The sequence below is a fragment of the Buceros rhinoceros genome, unplaced genomic scaffold, assembly GCF_000710305.1.
Source record: "Buceros rhinoceros silvestris isolate BGI_N320 unplaced genomic scaffold, ASM71030v1 scaffold1413, whole genome shotgun sequence".
Classification (NCBI taxonomy): domain Eukaryota; kingdom Metazoa; phylum Chordata; class Aves; order Bucerotiformes; family Bucerotidae; genus Buceros; species Buceros rhinoceros.
In genome coordinates, this window is record NW_010404079.1 from 85,768 (window position 1) to 106,040 (window position 20,273).

At 37.7% G+C, this 20,273-nt stretch overlaps 1 protein-coding gene across 1 annotated transcript in view; it reads right to left on the minus strand.

Annotated features, from left to right (window-relative positions):
* The window catches only part of LOC104490880 (receptor-type tyrosine-protein phosphatase N2-like), a gene marked incomplete at its 5' end in the record, with an annotated part of 103,007 nt that overhangs the window by 25,678 nt on the left and 57,056 nt on the right, over positions 1-20,273 (minus strand). The window contains 3 exons of the mRNA XM_010133230.1: positions 3,475-3,641; positions 4,761-4,880; positions 17,187-17,264. Coding sequence (XP_010131532.1) covers positions 3,475-3,641; positions 4,761-4,880; positions 17,187-17,264 — 365 coding nt within the window. The remainder of the gene's footprint in view (positions 1-3,474; positions 3,642-4,760; positions 4,881-17,186; positions 17,265-20,273) is intronic.

Below are 20,273 nucleotides of genomic sequence, written 5' to 3' on the forward strand. Positions count from 1 at the left end.
AAGTAGCCAGACACTCGGTGTAGAGAAAAACACCTTATGTTTGTCAGTGTTATTGAAGGCGTTTCAGACATTTTCATTATCATACATTTCAGAAAACACATTAAAACAAAGGATTTCAATCCAGCTGGTTCATAGCGTTGTCTACATATAGTTTATGAAAATATTTAGAAGCACAGCAACATCTCATTTCATTCTTAATTCTAGCTAATGAGTGAGCTGAAAATTCATCAGTAAGCAAAGTTCTTGAATGTTGAAGAAAATATATATTTTATATATATACATATACAGGAAGAATTAACTTAGAAAGAATGATTAGTAATACAAACCAACCCTTGGCTCATTGAGTGAAAAAGAAATCATCATGCAAACCATCAGCAAGCAAAGGTCAGAGGTCGTTAGAGGCTCAGAAAAGGGGTTTCCCACATTGTCCCTGCAGCAGAGTCACAGTTTCCAATGATCACTTTTGTGACTATGCAACTGGGCTCATATTACTAGCTGCAACATCACAAAAATGACACTGGCAACCGCTAATTAGCTGGCAAAATAAGAATTTGTCCATTTTTAAAGTGAGCAGTGTTAGTAAATGCCATTGCACACAGCGAGAAGTGATAGCATAATAGATATATATTTTAAGCAAAGCCCTCACATGTGATGCTAATTATCTTTTAGCTTAGCAGTCCCTCTTTAAAGTGTAAATGTGCTCCCTCTGGGCTCAAGAAATATTTAATTACACATATCAGTGCATGACTAACAAGCTAGTCCAGAGCAATAATGATTGGTCTATTGTTCAAAATGAAATTAGGACTCTTAGAAGCATTTAAAACTGACCAGTAGTTTCTGTGGTAGCCTCACCTCTCAGGGACTGTCTTTTGTACAGATTTAAAAATATATAGAATAATCTCTTTTTGGCAAATTTATACCTACATTATGAAAGTATGATAGATTATTCCACAAGGTTTAATGTATCTGCTAGATGCAAAATCATCTAAACCACTGTCTGATACACAGTAAGAGAAATATAAGCTTTCAGTTTTCAAAGAGACTTGCAAAATTTACTTCAATAAAAATTTTAGGGTCCATATTTCCACAGACTCTGGGCAAGGTAATTTTGGGAATCCAATTTTTCTTGGTGATGAATCATAAAAAAATAGAGGGTTGGTTATGTATATGCTTAATTTCATATATGTATGTGAATATATAAATATACACACATATCCATATATATATACAAACACACGGAATGCACATAAAAACATAGGTAAGATTAAAAGAAATGAGAGCAGCCCCCTCCTAGCACTACCTGAGTACGGTAGCGCTGTCAGATGTTTATTCTGGGGGCTTTATGACTCAGCTGTCATAATCCAGCAGAGTTTCTACTGTAAATAGGAAGCTTCAGGTGCAAAACATGTATAAATGAATTCCAAATACATTATTTTAGCAACAGTGCATTAGGTATTTTTGTCATTAAAAAACCAGCAACATCAGATGACCAAGAAAACTGAGATTCATAGACCAGCTATTGTGCATGCCAAAATTCCTTTTCAGGAGGAATTTTACTGTGCATTCAGCATTATGAGTTCATTGTACAAAATCTGCACGTAGTAAATGATTACAGGACCCTACACTGGACTGTGAATACATATGAAACGAACACTCAGAATTCAATTAAGTCTTAACAGGTTCATTCCCATATTGGCATTAAATACAAAGAGTGGCAGCTCCTCTACTCTTCTCATCTACTTACAATTTTTCTTTTTCAAAGTATTGCACAACACCTCTTCAACGTGGCTATTTAAACCTCACACAATGTCGCTCTAAGAACTGCTTTCTTGGTGATGTGAGCTGTGACTTACTGTAGATCTAATCATGCAGTTCATGCAGGGCCCTCAATTCTTACTGAAGCAAGTCGGAGTTGAGGTGCTCCGAACTTCAGATATCCTGGCTGTACAGGCTCATTTATAGTCTAGTTAGAACTGCTAGCAGATTTCCCACCAACTTCTGAAAGGGCAAAATTGGACGCTGCATCAGCGACGCGCTGCAGCCTCGCACAGCTGAACGGAACCCATTCAGAATTTTCACTACAGGCAGCTTCCTCGGTACCACAAGCAAAGAGAAATCTTCCTATAAAAATCACATCAAATTTTGAACCCAGAGAAGAAAAACCATGCAAACTGGATTACAAGTTCACCTCTATCCTGTGGCCATGCTTCCTTCCTCCACTATTGTCTTTGCATTGTGACTCTGTAGCATATCCTTACACCCTGACCTCACCGTAGCTCCCAGAGACTAAGGACAGCTGTACTCCGTTACTGGACCTGCACTCTGTGAGATGACTCCCTGCTTTGAATAACCCTTCAATTCGTACAAGAACACAAGAACACTGATGGATGACAGGTGGCATTTAGTCCTAAATTTTTAAGGGTAAGTTTTTTGCCAACAGACAACTGTGCAACAGCTCCTGTTGAATATGCGCCAGCTTCCACCCTTAGGTGCAGATGTGCAACTCCAACTGGCATCACTCAGAGCTCCCTGCACTTATTGAAAGAAAACAAGTTTGGATCTTTTGAGCGCTGAACCCCTTATGATCACTTTGGGAGGCTGTAGGTAATACGGTAGCACAGAAAGGAAAACACACAATCCTACAGGCTGCTTGAGGACTGAGAACCAGCTCCCCAAACCTCCTGGAGATTCTTTTCATTAATCATAAGCGCATTGCTGCAGATAAGCTGATACACGCTAACACCTACGCAGGATGCACTGGGCATGGTTTGCAATAAAATGAAGATTACTTCACTTCAGCATGCAAATGCATGGCTTTAATTTTCAAATTAAAATTTAGACAGACACAGCAAACATTAGAGAAGTTGGCAAGGACTTCCACCGGTTTTGCCTTTGTATATCTGTGCTTTAAAGCCATGCTGACTTTCTTTAAAATTCTAGAGGGTATGCTTTGTCCACATTTTCATCTGCTTTCTCAAACCTCCACCTTCCTGCAGCCAAAGAAGATCTAGAGAACTCACTGTTTGATCCTGATGAGCAAATGCTCCCATGGGAATGCCATTATTGCCATACGACTCCATCGTGACTTTTTTTCAAGCATGCTCAAACTACATAATTTATCTGTGAGATTCCTGCAATAAGGATCATAGGGAAGCCACACAGAAAGCCTGGAAGTTGCAGAATGGATAAATACTTGAAAAACAAAGAAAAACAAAGCACTGAAGAGCTGTACAAAGGGAGGAAAGTATCGATCTCTGAATGGAAATGAGTATGTCTGAACACTAGGCAACATCTATGTGTGAGACAACAGCAGACATCAACCTACTGCAGATTTTTATGTCAGTTTAGTATTGGGGCACCACAGGCTGAGGGACCACCTTTCAAACCAGAGGTATTTCAAGGACAATTAAAAGGACTAGTTTAGTTCCTCAGATCTGTACCATCTTAAATGAACTGTCATACTTTGTGCTTTACCTGCGGAAATCCAGAAGTGATCTTGTAGAAGCAGGAACCCTCTGATCGTTCCAGCTGAGGAAGTGGAACTGTGTCACTGTGCGGGTCTCGTTCGTCTGCAGGTTCTTTAGGTAGAAGCTCCTCACGAGGAAATCCTCGCACCAGATGTGCTCAGAGACGAGGTTTACCTACACCACGCAGGAAAGAACAAAAAGAGATCAGCAATTTTGGTTGCAACCCACATCTTCAGGATTGCAGGTGTAAGATGTCTGGGATGAAGGAACTGCAGGAAAGTTTTATTTTTATCAGCAAACTGGCCATTCCTGGGAAAATACTTTGTTTTAAAAATTTAGCAATCAGTGTAATTGTCAAGAAGGGGGTAGCTGCTGCTGCTATTTTATTGAAGACATAAAAAAAATCTTGACTGTTTCAATGCAAAAGAAAAAAAAAATCACTAAATTAAAACTTTGTGCCGTTATGTGGATACAAAAGACACTGTTTGAAAATATGTTAGACTGCCAGTCGCTCTCTGCTCAGAAATGCTCACAATGCATTACCCAGGCTGCTCTCAGTGGTCTTAAAAATCTGAGTTGAATTCACATGAGAAGTGAAAAGTCAGGTTCTTCTGCTACGTAGAAACATAAGCATTAAAAAAATGCAGCTTATTTGCAGAGTTCATCTTTTCGGAATATGACTTTGTTCACATTTTAGTTTAAATAACAAAATTTTTTCACATTTTCCTATTCTTTGTATTTGGTACTGTGGTATTATTTTCTTCCTTTACTCAGCTGGACAACCAGAAAAATCCGACCACCTTTTTGACAAAATTGTTGATATGATATTTTGATCTAGAAATGTAAAGCAGAAAATGCAAATGTATTATTTGTTGTGGCTGAGGCAGGAAGTAAAAAGGGAGAGCATTAACGGCTAAACTATATAGAGGCTTTTCTACAAAGATATACATATGGTTTTCCAAAGGCAAAACTCTCTAGTTCTAAACCCACTATTTTCCTGTGATATATAAACACACAGTTTCACATTTCAATCATTTGAAAAACAAAATTGTGGTCCTTTTTTTTATGGTAATACTTGGCTCATTATTTACTAGATTTTATTTAGGGGAAACTACCTTGCTATTAAAACCGCCCTTGATTTTTTTGCAAATCTAAAACTACTCAAACTGAAGAGCATTTAAGAGCCCTAAGCTCAACCTCCAGGTTAGATTGGCTTAAATACCATTTCGCCCTGTATGAAAGCAAGCTGTACACTTATTGTCACATTTATATCCAGATATTTTGTTTAGGTACCTCATAGATGTGGTAGAGGTTTGACCCTTCGTCTGGCCAATAGTGGTAGCACTGTTTGACTCCGTTTTCTGCAAGGGGTGTCAGCATGACAATAACGACACAGCCGTTCTCCCAGACCATCTGCAGACAAAGAAAGACACCGTGGCCACATTGTGACTGCCTAATTACTGCGTGACATGTATAATTACTGCACTCAGACACACAATCAAAATTTATTCCATTCACAGGAAATTTATTTCATTTTCATTAGACACTTTTACTCTGCAGCTGCTTTCAAATCCCTGAATAAACTGGCACCATATTTTGCAGGCGTCCTTGAAATATTAAAGAATTTCCCATGATTTCAATTTGGGTCTTCTACAAAATCTCTCCTCATTCCTGGTACTGTGTTCCGCTGTGTTTCTGTCAAACTTTTAGATCCACAATGGCAATACTAAGCAATGCTTGCAGAACACACAGCTATTTGGGATTTATATTTAACGCTAAAGCAGCATGGACCTACTAGAGTCATATATTCTGAAACCTGTTTCCGTCCTAAACCCTCTTTCCTTTAACAGTTTGCCACGTAGCAAAAGCCGAAGCACCGCATTCGTGAAACAATCATAAAAGTTCCATCTGAACAACGCTAATGAGAAAAAAAGGAAAAAAAGGAAAACCCCAAACCAAATCTGTTCTTCCAGAAACATTTCAGATGGAGAAATCATCCCTCTAAAAGTACATTTATAAAAGATCTCTTGCCACTGTGCATTACTTTCTCTTTCTGCTTTCCTTTTTTCTTTCTTTCCTTTTATTTTTCCTTCTTTATTCCTTTCTTTTTCCTTTCTTGTCCTTTTTATTTTGTATTTTATTTTTCTTTCCTTAACTTTCTCATTCTTTCTCTCTTCCTCTCCTCTCTCTCCTTTCTCTCCTTTCCTCTTTTGCCTTTTGCTTTCCTTTTCTTTTTTTTTTTTTTTTCCTGGAGGTAGAAGCAGAGGAGAACAGGCTATCTTCACTACCAGCATGATCGCTTAATAATTTAGACCAGCCACAGAGTAGCACACAGGAATCCAGAGCATCCTCAACTAAAGGATTTGTGGATGTCTCCCACAAAAGTCCAACTCCTGCTGCAGACCTGCCGCACTCACAGGTACAGCAGGAACAGAGGAGAACAGGCTATCTTCACTACCAGCATGATCGCTTAATAATTTAGACCAGCCACAGAGTAGCACACAGGAATCCAGAGCATCCTCAACTAAAGGATTTGTGGATGTCTCCCACAACCAGCATAACAAGCAGAGATGCTCTGGTCTGGTGTATCTCGGTTCCAAACACAGCCCGTGGCTGAACAAAAAGGCTCCTATGAATTAATACCAAGCAGCGTAATCACTAAAAACTGTTATTATTATGCTGTACATTGATGTTATATTTGCATACAACTTTCATTGTCTTTCTGCTAGCATATAAAATTACTGAATGAAGAGTAAACGGCTCTTTTTGTGAAGGGTTATGTTTATTTCACAGAAATATTTATAAGCAACTGTATTGACATGTAAATTTTGTAAACAAAAAAGGCCTTTGTCTAAACTGTGCAAAGATGAGATGATACATTCAATTCAAGGATTATTTTTTTTTAATTACATATCAAATGAAAAGGTTTCCCATTCATGGATAATGATGTTGTCTTCTCTTTAAAGAACAGCTTGAATATAGAGAAACAAATAACATTTTTCTTTCTTTTTTTTTTTCATTTTGCAACATAATTAAAACAACTTTTTAAACCAGCTTAGAATTATTTAGAGAAATGAATCTAGGGTTTGCACAGAAGAGGGTTATTTAAAATTTTGAACAAAAGTGGGAAAAAAATTACAGCTGAATGTAACAAATAAAAATAATCTTTCTTTTTTTTCCCTTAAAAAGATTTTTAAACTAAAATCATCTGTAATCCACTTATCCTCCTGTTAAAAACCCACAATGCCACAAAACCAGCAAAAATACTTTAAAATAATAGATTATTTATTTTACGGACAGATGTAGATTTATCATTTGTATCTTTTCTGTATTGCACTTGTTTTAGGCCACAGCCGGGAACCTCCTTTGTATGTAAGAAAGATCATACAGATTTCATTCACTCTAACATAGTTTCACCTTTTTTAGTCAGCAATCAGGCTAAGATTCAAAACATGTATCTTACTTTAAAACTAGCCCCACTAAATCAGTACTTTCATCACATAACGATTTAATGTGCCTCTAGAAGGTATAGCAGCTCACTGAAGCCATTACGAAAATGAGGAGAAACACAGTTTTTATGAGTGTAATAAAAATACAATGATCTAGACCATAAACTAATCATCTAGCACACTGCTTGTGCCACCCAAGTGTAACATTATAAAAGCCCACTCGTTTAGAGAGGGATCCTTACACTTTGGCAACCCTGTTCATTGGTTCAAAGACACAGCATTTCATTAGAGAGGGGCTGTCTGCATCTCTGAAGATTTCATTAAGCATAAATCCAAATGAAAGTTAATTTAAACAAACAATTTCAAAGTTACTCTGGGGTATAATATTTCTTTTAGGTCATTGTGTAAAAACGTAGAAGTCAAATCTAAATCAAGAAGGCAATACAATCTAGCGCCGTCATCCCTGCTACAGGCAACTGTCCCTGCATCTCCTGTGCTTATCGTTGAGATGGGATTTTCACTAAGACTCACAACCTGTGACTGGAGGACTACGGTATTTTCTTTGTTTTCTTGATAACGTAAATATCAGATCACCAGTCTGTACTCCAAGTTTCTCTCCAAATAAGGCAGAAGCAAGATGATTCAAAGGCAGGTGAAAGAATTTTATACCGTTGCCTGTTCACTGCCCCAGCTCTAACTTGGTGATGGGTTTTTTGGAAGCCACATCTCCCAGCTCCGGACATTTTGGCATGCTCAGTGTCCAGACATGGCCGCATTCTAGAAAGTTGTTCCAAGGAGCGTGTCTTTGTAATTATTAATGAAGGAACATGTAGCACAGGCCTGGTCTGCACAATCCCAGTACAGCCTTTGGGGAAGTGCCTCCGGTTACCAAAGAGACAATTCAGCTGGGCTTGGAGAATAAAGGAGTGGGGTCAGTTGCAGATTCGTGGTAACCCACGTAATTCCGAACTTTGTATGCTTGCACAGTAGGAAGTGAGTCAATGCATGTCATGTAAGAATAAAGAGAATATAAGGACTTTGGGGCAGAAGTTTTTCTTTTTAGGTGGAGCCCAGCAAAATTAAGCCTTAGACTCTAAGTGTCTATAAAAACTAAGTATATTAAAAATTACTTATATGTAAGTAATATATATAGAATGTATATAACACATAAACCTAAACTTATTTACATCACTTAGCACAAGCAGTTTCATGTTTGCTATCTATGGTAATACTTCCAGGAGAAGAAGAAATGTTGAATGCAGTCTTCTGAACGGAAGTGATAAAGTCTGAGTTATGTATAGGAGCTCACCACGGAGCTCTGCACCGCATGATTCGCAGCGTCCTTTTCAGGACAGTGTATAATTTTATGTGACATGTCTACCTTCAGCCTATAAGCAGAGAGAGTAACATGTTAATGTTCTGTAATGAGGTTCTGCTCTATGCATTATTCTCAAAACATTTCTCAGAGAAGAATAACATCGCCCCTCTCCATTTATTGTAAATTAAAGGCCGAATCCTGCAACCCAAAGATGAGCAATGCATTTGACATCTGCAGGATTCCCTGTTGAAGAAATCTACCATGTGTAGAGACCTCATGCTGTGGTTATCCAGCATGCTAGTCCCACACAAAAGACTTCCACATTGGTATGAATTATATTTAGTACGAGTTGGTTTTTCAAGTAAGGAGAAAAATAAAGTCACAAATACGACAATCAGTGCCACAACTCTGTCACAAATCAAATAAATCATCAGTTTTTGAAAGCCTGTATTTTAAAATTTTTTGGTTTACAAGCTTGAAATAAAATGGTTAATACTAATCCCTTTACTTTTTTCAGACACTTTATCACTTCTAAGTTTCTTTTCATAATGAACAATCTGCTCCAAACCCATTTTTTCAGTCATTTTCTCCTTTAGTTTAGTCATGGGGAAATGATAAGACATAATCTACAACCAGACACTCTTCTTTTTATGGGGACTGGTGGAGAAGTTTGTAAAATGAGATGATTTAAAAGTAGAAAATAGATGAGATAATCAGTGAGGTCCACTCTGTTCACTAAAAATAACAGGCTAATTGCACCAGCTGCTTTCTCGGAGAGATCTCCAGTAAACTAAAAATTCACCTTTTCAGACTTTCAGGCTTACCAAATAGTTGGTAAATGCAACTATTTGGAAAAGCTGTCAAACAAGCAAAGAAACCCCAAATAATTTCTAATGATAATCAAAACTCAACATGAATGAACACAACATCTAGAACAAAATGAAAGCAAGGTTGTAACCCTTGCTGGATCAGATCATGTTCATTCCAACATGTATCTTGGAAGTAATTAACTCAACTGTGACTTCTTTCAAGTTCTCCACTGGAAATAGGAAACTCTGTACTGAATGGAGACAGTCAGAAAATGGTATTTTCTGGAACGTTTTAAAACCAACCTCCGATGTTTTAATGGGCTAAAAACAAACAAAAAAAAGAGGTGGCTTTCAACTGAAAAAAAAAAAAAATTGGGGAGGAATTTAGGTTTTTGTTACCAACCAGAACTTCACAATGTATGTCAGTCAAAAAGCAGTCTTTTTTTTTTTTCAAAACTTTTTGGTTGAATATTACTTATTCTGATTTGAAATGGGTCAAATCTGGCAGTTAAAATTGTCATTTGCGAAGCCAGAGCTGTGCCAGACAGCTAAGAGAATCTGTAGTTTGAGAAATTAATGATCAACAAACTATGTTTAATCAAAAAATGGTCTGATTTGCAGTTGACAAGATATCTTCAGAGATGACCATCTATAAACACGTTTACTAAACTTGCTGCATGTGTTATGTCCCTGATACCGCAGCAACACGTGTTTGTAAGCCAATGGGAAAGGCAAACTCAAGATGACTGTGTTACAGTAACTTCTGCTTTCTCAGAGAGACACAGACTGCTCTTACTCTTCTCAGCAGACTCCTAATTCAAGCCTTATTATTAAATAATTTAAATATGAGCACTACTTAGTATTGCAGTGCTGACAAAACCATGCTAAGGAGGGACAGTCCACCAAAATCACCAATAATTATCTTTTCACTTCAGTATTGGAAAGGTGAAACCTAAACAATAAAGGGACAGAAATTTTAAAAGGACCACTTCTAAGTACCTTCTCCAACCAGAGCCATAATTAGAAGTGAACATGTTAAACGCACACTCTTTATGCACACTGAACGCCTATGGAATTCCTAATGCTATATTTATTTCAAATAGCTTGACAACTTACTAGAGCTCTAGGGGCTACTGTTCTGTGTCTATGTCTCCCTTGCTGTTTCTCTTTTATTAAATTATAATATGCATATTTTACACATTGAATTGCTTTGTGTCGCTTTTCATCTGCTCCTCTTTCTGAAGGTGAGAACTGATTAGACATGCAGGAAGTCCCATTCCAGGCAAGGAAAATAAAACTTGGGAATCAAGACTGCTTGAAAGCACTGTGTTCTGCACAGAAGAACACAATGCAGAGAAATAATTTACCCTGTAAATTAATTTCATCATTCATCAAACATGCTGAACTAGGAGCACAGAAACCAGCAATTAGAGCAGGGGAGGGTTTGGTACAGTTGTTCTTACTCAGTCCATGGGCTTGGAACACTGATTTTGCAGGGAGACTCATTCAGCTACAGGGACATGGTCTTCTATCCACTGGGACCTGTCCTTGGAGATCATTGATAACTAATGCTTTTTTACACAGGAAACAATCAACTGACAGTATTTTGTATTTCTTTTGCTGAATGCAAAATCTGGAAGAGAAAAGCAAGTGCTGCCAAACAGACATACAAAGATTCATAATTTCCTGAAGGCTGCAACTCAGGAACTCTGTTCTTAACGTTGTGGTGTGACCTGGGAGGAAAACAACAGTCAGTTTTTAAACTGAATCTAATAATGTACTCCTGAATATGGATTGAGAAAAACTATTTAAAAAATCATTTTAGATACAGAAATGTAGGGTTGAGGGTAATGAAAAGCAAATGACAAACAGACTCCCTGGCTCACATTAGGGCTCTAGTCTTTACTCTTGGGACTCTTTCTGCACTTTACATTTAGTAGTCTTGCAATAAAAATAGAAAATAATCTAAGGAGCAGAGATAAGTTCTCCTCACTCCCCATAATCACGACAGTGTAAAACTCTACTCCAGTGAGCCTCCTATTTGTTTGTTGGCAATAGATGCCAAACTTTAACAAGGAGGGTGAAGAACATTCCCAGTTTCAAGAGTATTTAATGTATTGGCAAATAGTGGAGGGAAGATGGGTTAACGAAGAGCGTGGGTTTCATTCAGAATATGCAGGATGAAGCTCTTTCTCACTTCCTGGAGGAGCATGCTAGCCACAAAGAGGCAGCATCTGAAGTCTGCTTTCCTTGTCCTGTGTCCAACTCAGTGCTGTTCATAAGCATGAGCTGTTCTGGCATGCCATTCCTGCCAGACTGGAGCCCTTCAGGGACTAAGGCATCTGGGGAGCTATCTAGCCTGAGCTACGGATCTATTCAGGCAAAAGCCAGGAAATTTTCTCGTCCAAACTACAGGTGTTGACTGTATTTGATCTCATGACTTACTGCGGTAGGTGCTTTGAACCTCACTGAATGTTTGTAAAATGAGGACAATCATATTTCTCTACTTATTCTGTGGAAGTTAGATAATGTTCAGATACTTATGTTGATCACGGAGGAAGGATATCACAGAAACATGACAAATACTTACAAAAATGTATATCATATGTGACTTCATTTTCTAAGGCAACTAAAGCATATCCTCTTGTCACTTAGCAGGAACTGCCTGATCCTTTCCTATTTCACTTAATATGGTAAAACAAAAACCCATGAACATGTACTTACCTCTAAAAAGAGGGAGGAGAAGAAGGGCAAATGTGGGTAGCTTTATGAAAGCAAGACATAACGCGAGGTATTTTCCACAGGGAAAAATTATGGCCTCCTACAGAAATCTCCATTTGGAGATGACAAACCTTAGCAGACATGCAATTTATAAAACTGGCATAATTACGAACAATTTTTCAGTGGAAGGACAGTTGGTTCTAAATATCCAAACTCCTAGGAGTAGTTATCATCCCTTGCTTCTTAGAATACTTTGCAAGTATTCCATATCAAATACTTCATGGAAATATAATGCAGCACATACAGAAAATAATAAAATTTTATGCCTCCAGAATTATTCACAACATGGAACTCCTGCTGCGAAAACTTGTTATAGATCAGAAATGTTCTACATCCTCTTTCTTTTGAATTATGTTCAAAGAGATGTTGAATTTTAATAGTGTTATGTGAAAGAGCTGAGTGAAATCTCACTGAAGCTGCTGGACAAAATCATCACCTTTCATTCAAGATAAATGTAAGAAACAAGAAAACTCTTTTATGGAGCCTGATAACCGAAATTACATAAGTTATCATCAAAACAAGAGAAACATGAAGCACATGGACTCCTGAGTTTCTCTAGAAACTGATATGCTTAATGCAGAGAGAGAGGTATTAATCAAGGCAAGATGATTAATCCAGATAAGCAGCAAAAATGTGTAAAAGCAATAAAGAAACCACCAGCACAGCTCAACAAACTAGCATTGTGATCCTGGTAGAAGAAAAGCTGAAAGAGAGGTTGGGGGTAAAATACTGGGTGAAAGAGGTTTGGAAAAAAGGAGTTATTGCCTGTTATTTGATTCTGTCTTTGTTCAAGGAAATAAAACTCTGTACTTTCTTTGTAAATAAAATGGAACTATATCAAAGCAAAACCTTATCCTGAGGATGAATTCTCTTTCCAGCTGAGTAGAAAACGACTGACGGACCTGGCAAATTGTTTAACAACTCAGGTAAAAATGGATTAATACCATGTAAGGGGAGGCATCCAGTTTTCAAGAAAGGGAATTGTGAGGTGGAATTCCCACTGAACCAAAATAGAATCAATGAAGGAAGTATCTCTCAGAAATAGTAATTGGCAAAAAGAGATGAAAACAAGACCAGATGAAATTAAAAGAAGACTTAAATCAGCTGGAGGCTTTTCAAAATTAATTAAAGTAGTAGCTGGAAAATTTCCAGAGCGGTCTCCGAGATGACATGCAGGCAGAGATGAAATCTCCGCTTGAGCTGCAAACAGAGTATCCAGACAGATTAGGAAGCCCTGTGGCAAACCAGATCAATGAGATGACTGACAACACAACTCCTGCAGGCTAGGAAGTTTTCAAAGAAATAGGTAGGCCAGGCGAGTTGGGCCTAACTTGGCAGTTGCTGACTTAATAGGTGCTATTCCAAGAATATAACGAGCTGGAGAAATAAACTGGAGGGACATAGACAGCTGTGGAAATCTGATGCCTGGAAGTGGTCTTAGGGCATTAGAAAAGCCAGAGTAAGACTATTGCCTTATTTATCATTATTATTTTTACAATGTCTATAAATTCAAAAACCATTTAAAAATGACCAACATACAGGAATATGGACTATCTCCAGATCAAAGACTGCATCTTTGAAAGAAAAGCTTCCATCAAGCTGATCTCTCTCAGGTCAAGAAGAAACCCCAAATAAATAGAAAGGTGTACAGAAAATGTTGAGTCTAACGGCCAGCTCTACTGGCACAAGTTAGATGGTACTGAAGAACAATACCTGTTCTTCATCCTCACCTTACCAAAAAAGACCAAGAAGTGTTCGCTAGTGAGATGATTGAAACTGATGCCCTTTAAGTCCCAGGCACTAGGCATGGATCTGCTAAACAAGATGAGGCTGGACAAAGCATCATCGATGTTTTACGAAAAAGCTTTGCTGGGTCTGGAAAAGAGAAGACACTGAGATGACCATGATCTTTGTTCAGAGCTGGTCAATCTGAAACAGTAAAAGGTAATTTCATTGCTAAGGGTCTAATAGCACTTGCATAAAAATACTGGGCACTGGATCAATATAACAGGTTTTAGAGGGTCCTGCCAATAAAACTAGGAAAAAAGATTATCCAAGAATAAACAACCTGGTCTTAAATAGAGATGATGGATGTGACCACACGATCATGTAGATGACAGACATAAAGGGCAGCAGACACTGCAGAGCAGTGTTAGAGCTCAGGAACTGAGTTCCTTTTGGAAGAAGATTCCTCCAGATGCATCTGTAGCCTTCTGCCCTGCATTTGGTCTATTGGACAGCTGAACAGTTAGTCTAAAGTAAAACCTACACAGTACGTGCTGTGACACTCTACAAATCCATTCCTAGTGGGCCACTTGGCTTGCTAATGTAGATATACTCACTGATAGATGGAAGAATTTAATGCAAGTTTAAGAAAAACTATTTTAGAAACTGTTTCTCTGGAATTTGAGCATGAAATCTAGGCAGGACAAATCAGGAGCAGTTTAGATGTCATTATGGGCATCAGCTGTGTTGTAAATGCCAGGAAAGTTGTCTTACATTTTCAAGTAAAACACACCCGTTGTAGACAGGTGTTTTCTAGACATCAGCTTGAAATGCCTAAAGGAGTGGAAACAATTATAAGTTTCTTGCTGGGGTAGCCTTTCAGCCAAGATAAAACAGAGTGGCCACCATGCAACTAGGCTCTTGGGAATCATGGCAGCCAAGTCTGTGCAAAAATAGGAAGTAATACACCTAGCAAATATTGCTATAGAAGGTGATGCCAAGCTCCAAGAGTTTCAGTCGGACTTACTAAAGCATGACATTGTGCAGTTAGACGAGCAACAGCAGAATAGTCCCAGGTCTCTCTGGAGCCACTCTTCTCACTATCAGTCAGAACACTTGCTTCAGTGAGCACACAAACGGGGAAAAAAGCAACACAGCCCAGCAGCAGCTGGTATTAAGTGGAGGAAGGAGAGAGGAGAAACACTGAGAGGATGTATCGGGAATGAATAATTGAATCTTTAAATAAGCCCTGGTGGCAGCACCATTGTCTGTATAAAATACAGAAAATTATCATCAAGTAAACATTAAAGGCTTCTGCCCTGGTAAGAGTTAAAACTCTATTTTCACAGCAAGTTTCAGGTTTTCCATACTTCACCTTAAAATAGGTACTGCTAGGTGAAAAATGGATATAAACTCTGGTCCTGCATCTGAGCATAAAATGCAACAACTTCAAACCCCGGCTTTTGACTTATACAATGGACCTGCTACATCTAGGCAGTTATGGATGCAGTGTTTTGTAAGGGGTTAATCTCCCTTGACCTGGTTATTATGCCTGGTTGATCCCCCGGGCCATGTAAAAACCTTGGGACAGGAACCAGCACATGCGATCTGTAGGAAGTTCAAGTTTAAGAAAAGTGGGTGATGGACCCATCTGACAGATAGCTTGTCGTACTGAAGAGGCAGCTATCATCAAAACAAATGTAAGAAACAAACTTTTCCATGGAACCTAATCATCATCATCATCATCATGGCTTGGCTTCACGGATGAAAATTTGGGAACAGATCAAAAATGGACACATAGACACACTTGAGCAGCACCTGAACCACAGCTGCCAGATAGTTTCCGTGGAGATTTTACAACCAATCTGTTGAGTAGATGGAGTGAACTTTCACTGATGGATAACTGAGAGAAGAAATAGATAAAAAGAGCAGAAGAAAAGTGAAGACTCTCCACTCACAAAGAGCATGAAGAAAAAAGTCAAGAAAGCGGCCTTTTGAGTACAAAGTTGGAATGAAGAAGACTGGATCACAGAACAAAGAAATAACATTTCGGTTCTCTGTGTCTGTGCAAACAGGTTGCAAAACTGTTCAAATTGGAATGGGAGAAGAACAAAATTATCCTTCATACTATGTTTCGATGATTAATTCTGATTTCTGCGTCAGCGGCATTGCTTATACGGTGTGTTCTTTAAGTGCATCTATTAAAAATGAGAATATACATCTTTTCAACACGTAAAAGTACAGTGAAAGGTAACAATATACAAAATATAAATATACAAATATGCAAAAACGTACAATTAAAAAACCTGGGCCTTAGCAATTATAAAATATCATTACAGAATAGCTAACATGGTATTTGATTTTGCTTGTTTAACTTCAGAAACACATTTTCAAGTATCATGTCTATTATAAGGAATCCACCTGCCAAGAGAAAAAAGATCAGTCATCTCAATTGTGTCTAATTACCACAGAGTCAAGACAAAAATCATAAGTTACTTGAAAATTTAAGCCAGACCAACAGCTCAACTGACTTCAAGCAGAAAGCGTTTGCTCTGCAATTCTGAAAACCAGACCCCAAAATATCTCAGACTGAGCATTTAAATATCCAGGCATGCAAAATCAAGTAAGCTTTTTGAAAATGTCCCGATTCCTCATCAGAAACACTAGGAAACTGTGACCTGAAAAGCATCTCCGATAGGGATCAGTTAACACCTTCCAATCATAGACCAAGTAATGTAGATGAAGAGAGATGATGACTTCGGCTGATGCAAGCTCCTCAAACACAATGGCACTTCAGAAATTTTCACACAGATATTCTCTATCTTCATAACAAATATTTCTAAATTCATAAAGCAAAACAATAAACAAACACACATGTTCGTGTCAGCTTCAGTAATCTTTCAGGCACACTTTTGCACTTACAAAGGAAATGTCAAGCAGCATATCCATCACACAATCGCACACGCCTAGCCCGGTGGTGTGTGTATGTGTCCAAATGTGAGACCTGCATGAGCACAATAAAAAACTGCATGCAAAGAAAGCTCATATTTGTGTATAAGTAACTACTGCCTTTAGCCTCAATTCTGCAAATAATTACGCACCTACTTAACTTTATGCAGCAGGGTGTTAACTCAGCTACCTGTGTTAGGGAAAATACAGAAGAATTTAAGCATTTTTGGGCAACTGGGACATGTGAGATGTAGGTTTCAATGGAAAAATTCACGGCACATAGTGTTAGGTCCTTTTCGATCTGCAGAGTGACAATGAGTTCTGGCTATACTCTGAAGAAGGTCAGGCCCTGTGAAAATCATCCAGTCCTTGGCAGGAGTTTAATTATGGAGACCTGGCACCAAAACATGAATACTTTGGCCCGAGGTTTTCAAGATAATTTCCGTATCAACTATTCTTTAGCAGGGCTTGTCATATACATAAACATAATACTTATAGATAAACTCATGTCATATACTCATGGCTTGAGTATCCATGTACTAGATTTTAGAAAGAGAGTTGAACGAAAGTTTTTCCACCTAATGTGACTCAAGCACAATGCATTTTTACACACGTTACTTTTCTAGAAGCACAGGAAAATATTTGACTTGTAACATAAACTCAGTTTTCAAAGAGATGTTTAACCTACCTGCCAGAAGTCAGCAACAGTAGCAGGGAGAGGGCCCTGGGTGGCAATATATGCAGGGTTTCGGGGGTCATGGTCCATCTGGAATAAGGAAAGAGAATACAGAGTGGATTTATTTGAAAGAAAACCCCTTGCTGTGTTAGAGACAGAAAGTATGCAAAGGCAGAAATAAGGGACTTCCTAAAGGACTGTCATGTCCCTCCACCCTTCATTGGCAAGCAAAGAATTTTATTTCTATTTATGAGCTCAGAGAAGAAAAATCTGATGCTACCAGATGAATATCAGGACTGATTAGCAGTATCTTATGTCCTCAATATGCAGCATAAGATCATATATGGTGGTTGACAAAGGCATTTATTTGAGATCAGTATTCATAGTTTCATAGCAACCTAGGAGCCATTTGAAACATTTTTTTCTACACTGTTAAGAACGCTCCATACATCTAAATATGCTCTCCATTTCCACTGTGCCAGTCAAGGGCACATGTAACTAAAAAACAGCAAAAATGGGGAACAAATTCCGTTTCTGGCTTTTTCTGGTTAGCTGATTTATCTAAATGCATGGATTTGGCCTCAATAGAGGAAGTTCTACTTAAAGACCTTAATTATTACATTTAATTCAAGGAGCAGAAAATTCACTGAACAGAAAAAATAAAGCATCTAAGAAACAAAGCCATCAAGAGTAAATAGGATTAGCGTGTTACAATGAATGTTTTCGAACTGATGGGTGGTTTTCTTGGTTCTAAATCTTAGGACCCATTCTGCTGAAAAAGAAGATCTGCTGATAGGATTAAAAACCAAACAAACTCATTCTAACCCTGAACTGGGCATGACAAAACTTTGAACATAAAAAAAAGAGACCCAGTTCAGCTCTCAGATATGCGGGTGTGACTCAGTGACACTGAAGTTGGCAAGAGTTAACTTATACCCATGTAGCTGAAGGCAGAATTTGTCTCAATACAGGATTCTGTTCTATAAGTAAAGATCTGAATAAGAATGAATGTGAGTCACATTTGCATTAACAGGCATCTACTGAATTTATTCATAGCCTATCAAAATTTTCAGTGATGGTACATGTCAGCGTGGAAGAAGGCACCTCATAATTATGTGCAACATAAAAGAGGGAAGAACCATAAAAGAACAGATGTAAGTTATTCTAACAGAACAACAATATGATGAATGTTGCAAAAAGGAAGAGAATGCTTTAATGTTTCCAATTTTCTGATGTATAATTAAGCTGGACTTAATATTAAAATTCTCCATGACAACACAACACAGGTAAAATGAAGTCACTGAATCCGTTTAGAATACAAGCTTACTTCTGACTCACCACACACAGTTAAAAAACACCCTGACCAGAATGTCTATAATACCATCATTTTATTCTGAGCTTCATTGAGATGCTTCTCTTATCAGCAAATAACTCTTCACAACAAGCAATTGTTCACAACAAATTTCAACCTTGCTTTCTTTGCCTTTTGACAAAAGCAGTTTTGATAACAGGACATTTATTACTGTAGGTATTTTGAGATCAGGTTAAAACTAGGTTTCTTTAGAAAGCAGTATTAGCAAAAAAACCGTAGGAACCATTTCAAAATGGGTAACTTTTAAAAAAATTTTTCTGAGACACTGAGCTAAACAGAGGTGAAAACAACAGCAAATGTGATTAAGCAAAGTCAGGCTAAAGTGGTTTTTTTTCCTCCATTACGGCTGAAATAATTTCTGTTGTTTTGTTTTGAATCCCACAGAGATCTATAGGATTTAATCATGTGCTGACATGTTTTCCTACGCTGGAACTAAAAATCTTAGCTTAGAAAAATCGACCTGCACCAAGTAGGACCTGCTGCTCCCAGTGGAAACTGTTGTAGGCTGCATCTACTTGAAAATTATGTCACTTGTCTAACAGGCAAGAGCCTGACTTGGGAAAGTAACCGACAGTGAATACACCAAACTTCAGAAAAATAATAATTTTAATTTTTTCTTAAACTACATTTTTTGTATGTAGATATGCAAGAAAACAAAGGAAGAAGAAATGAAGGATGATGCAAATAGCACTGTCATGAAGGAAATACTTCTCAGCATTCAGCTGATGAATCAGGAATAGGCCAATCTTGGCATTTCAGCATTAATCAACCTCTGTCACGAAGGTGCTGTTGGAACGTGGCAAACATTACAATAAGTACAGAGCAGTGAAGTGTATCAGGAGTTTAACAATAATTCAAAAGACAATTACGATTATTACATTCCAAGCACATTGTGTTGCACAGAAAACAATTATGAGCAGAAACTCTACTTGCTTGGAGCAAATAGAAGATGGCAGAAAGCCCTATCACACTATTAAATGATCTTTAACTGAACAAAAATAAGAGCAAAGATTAAACTAATTAAATGAAATACCTAGTTTCATCAGTTTTCTATTATATGTACTGTTTTAAAGGCCATATATTTCAAGAAAAATCTGAAAAATCACTAGTCTGGTCACATTCAATTGAATATGAGTAGGTGTCTGCAAGGGACGGCTCTTGAATGTTTTTGTTATGGTCTTTTTTTATTCTCTCAGGGTCACTAAGAACACCAAGGGCATCTTAATCTATCAAAGTTAACGAAAGTTTGAATAAAGAAATAAAGTCAGTAATGGGTTTTAAACTAAATAATCAAGGATCAAGTAAAAGGGTTTTTTTTAATGTCAGTAGTCATTATCTTCTTTCAAGGATCCCTCAGATTTCTCACTTCATGAAAACAAAACAGAAAATGTATTCTCCAGAGAAGAATAGCGAACAGCAGGCTCCATACTATCAAGTATTAAAACAAAAATCGACCGTTTGCTAACATTTTACATTGTAACAACCTTCAGAAATCACCTGATAGAAATTGTCTGAAAAGAACAAGATTTTTCCCTTTATGGCCCCATTACAGCACAAAGTTCACAAGGCTTACATAAGAACTGGATCGAACGGCCATTTTTGAGAAGAAAAAGCTGCAATTATTACAACTGTTGTGCTATGGTGGAATTCTCATTTTCTGCTGCAGTACAACAAAAGCCTGCTGATAATGTTTCGATCTATTTTTCCATGATTTTGTATTAGGGAAA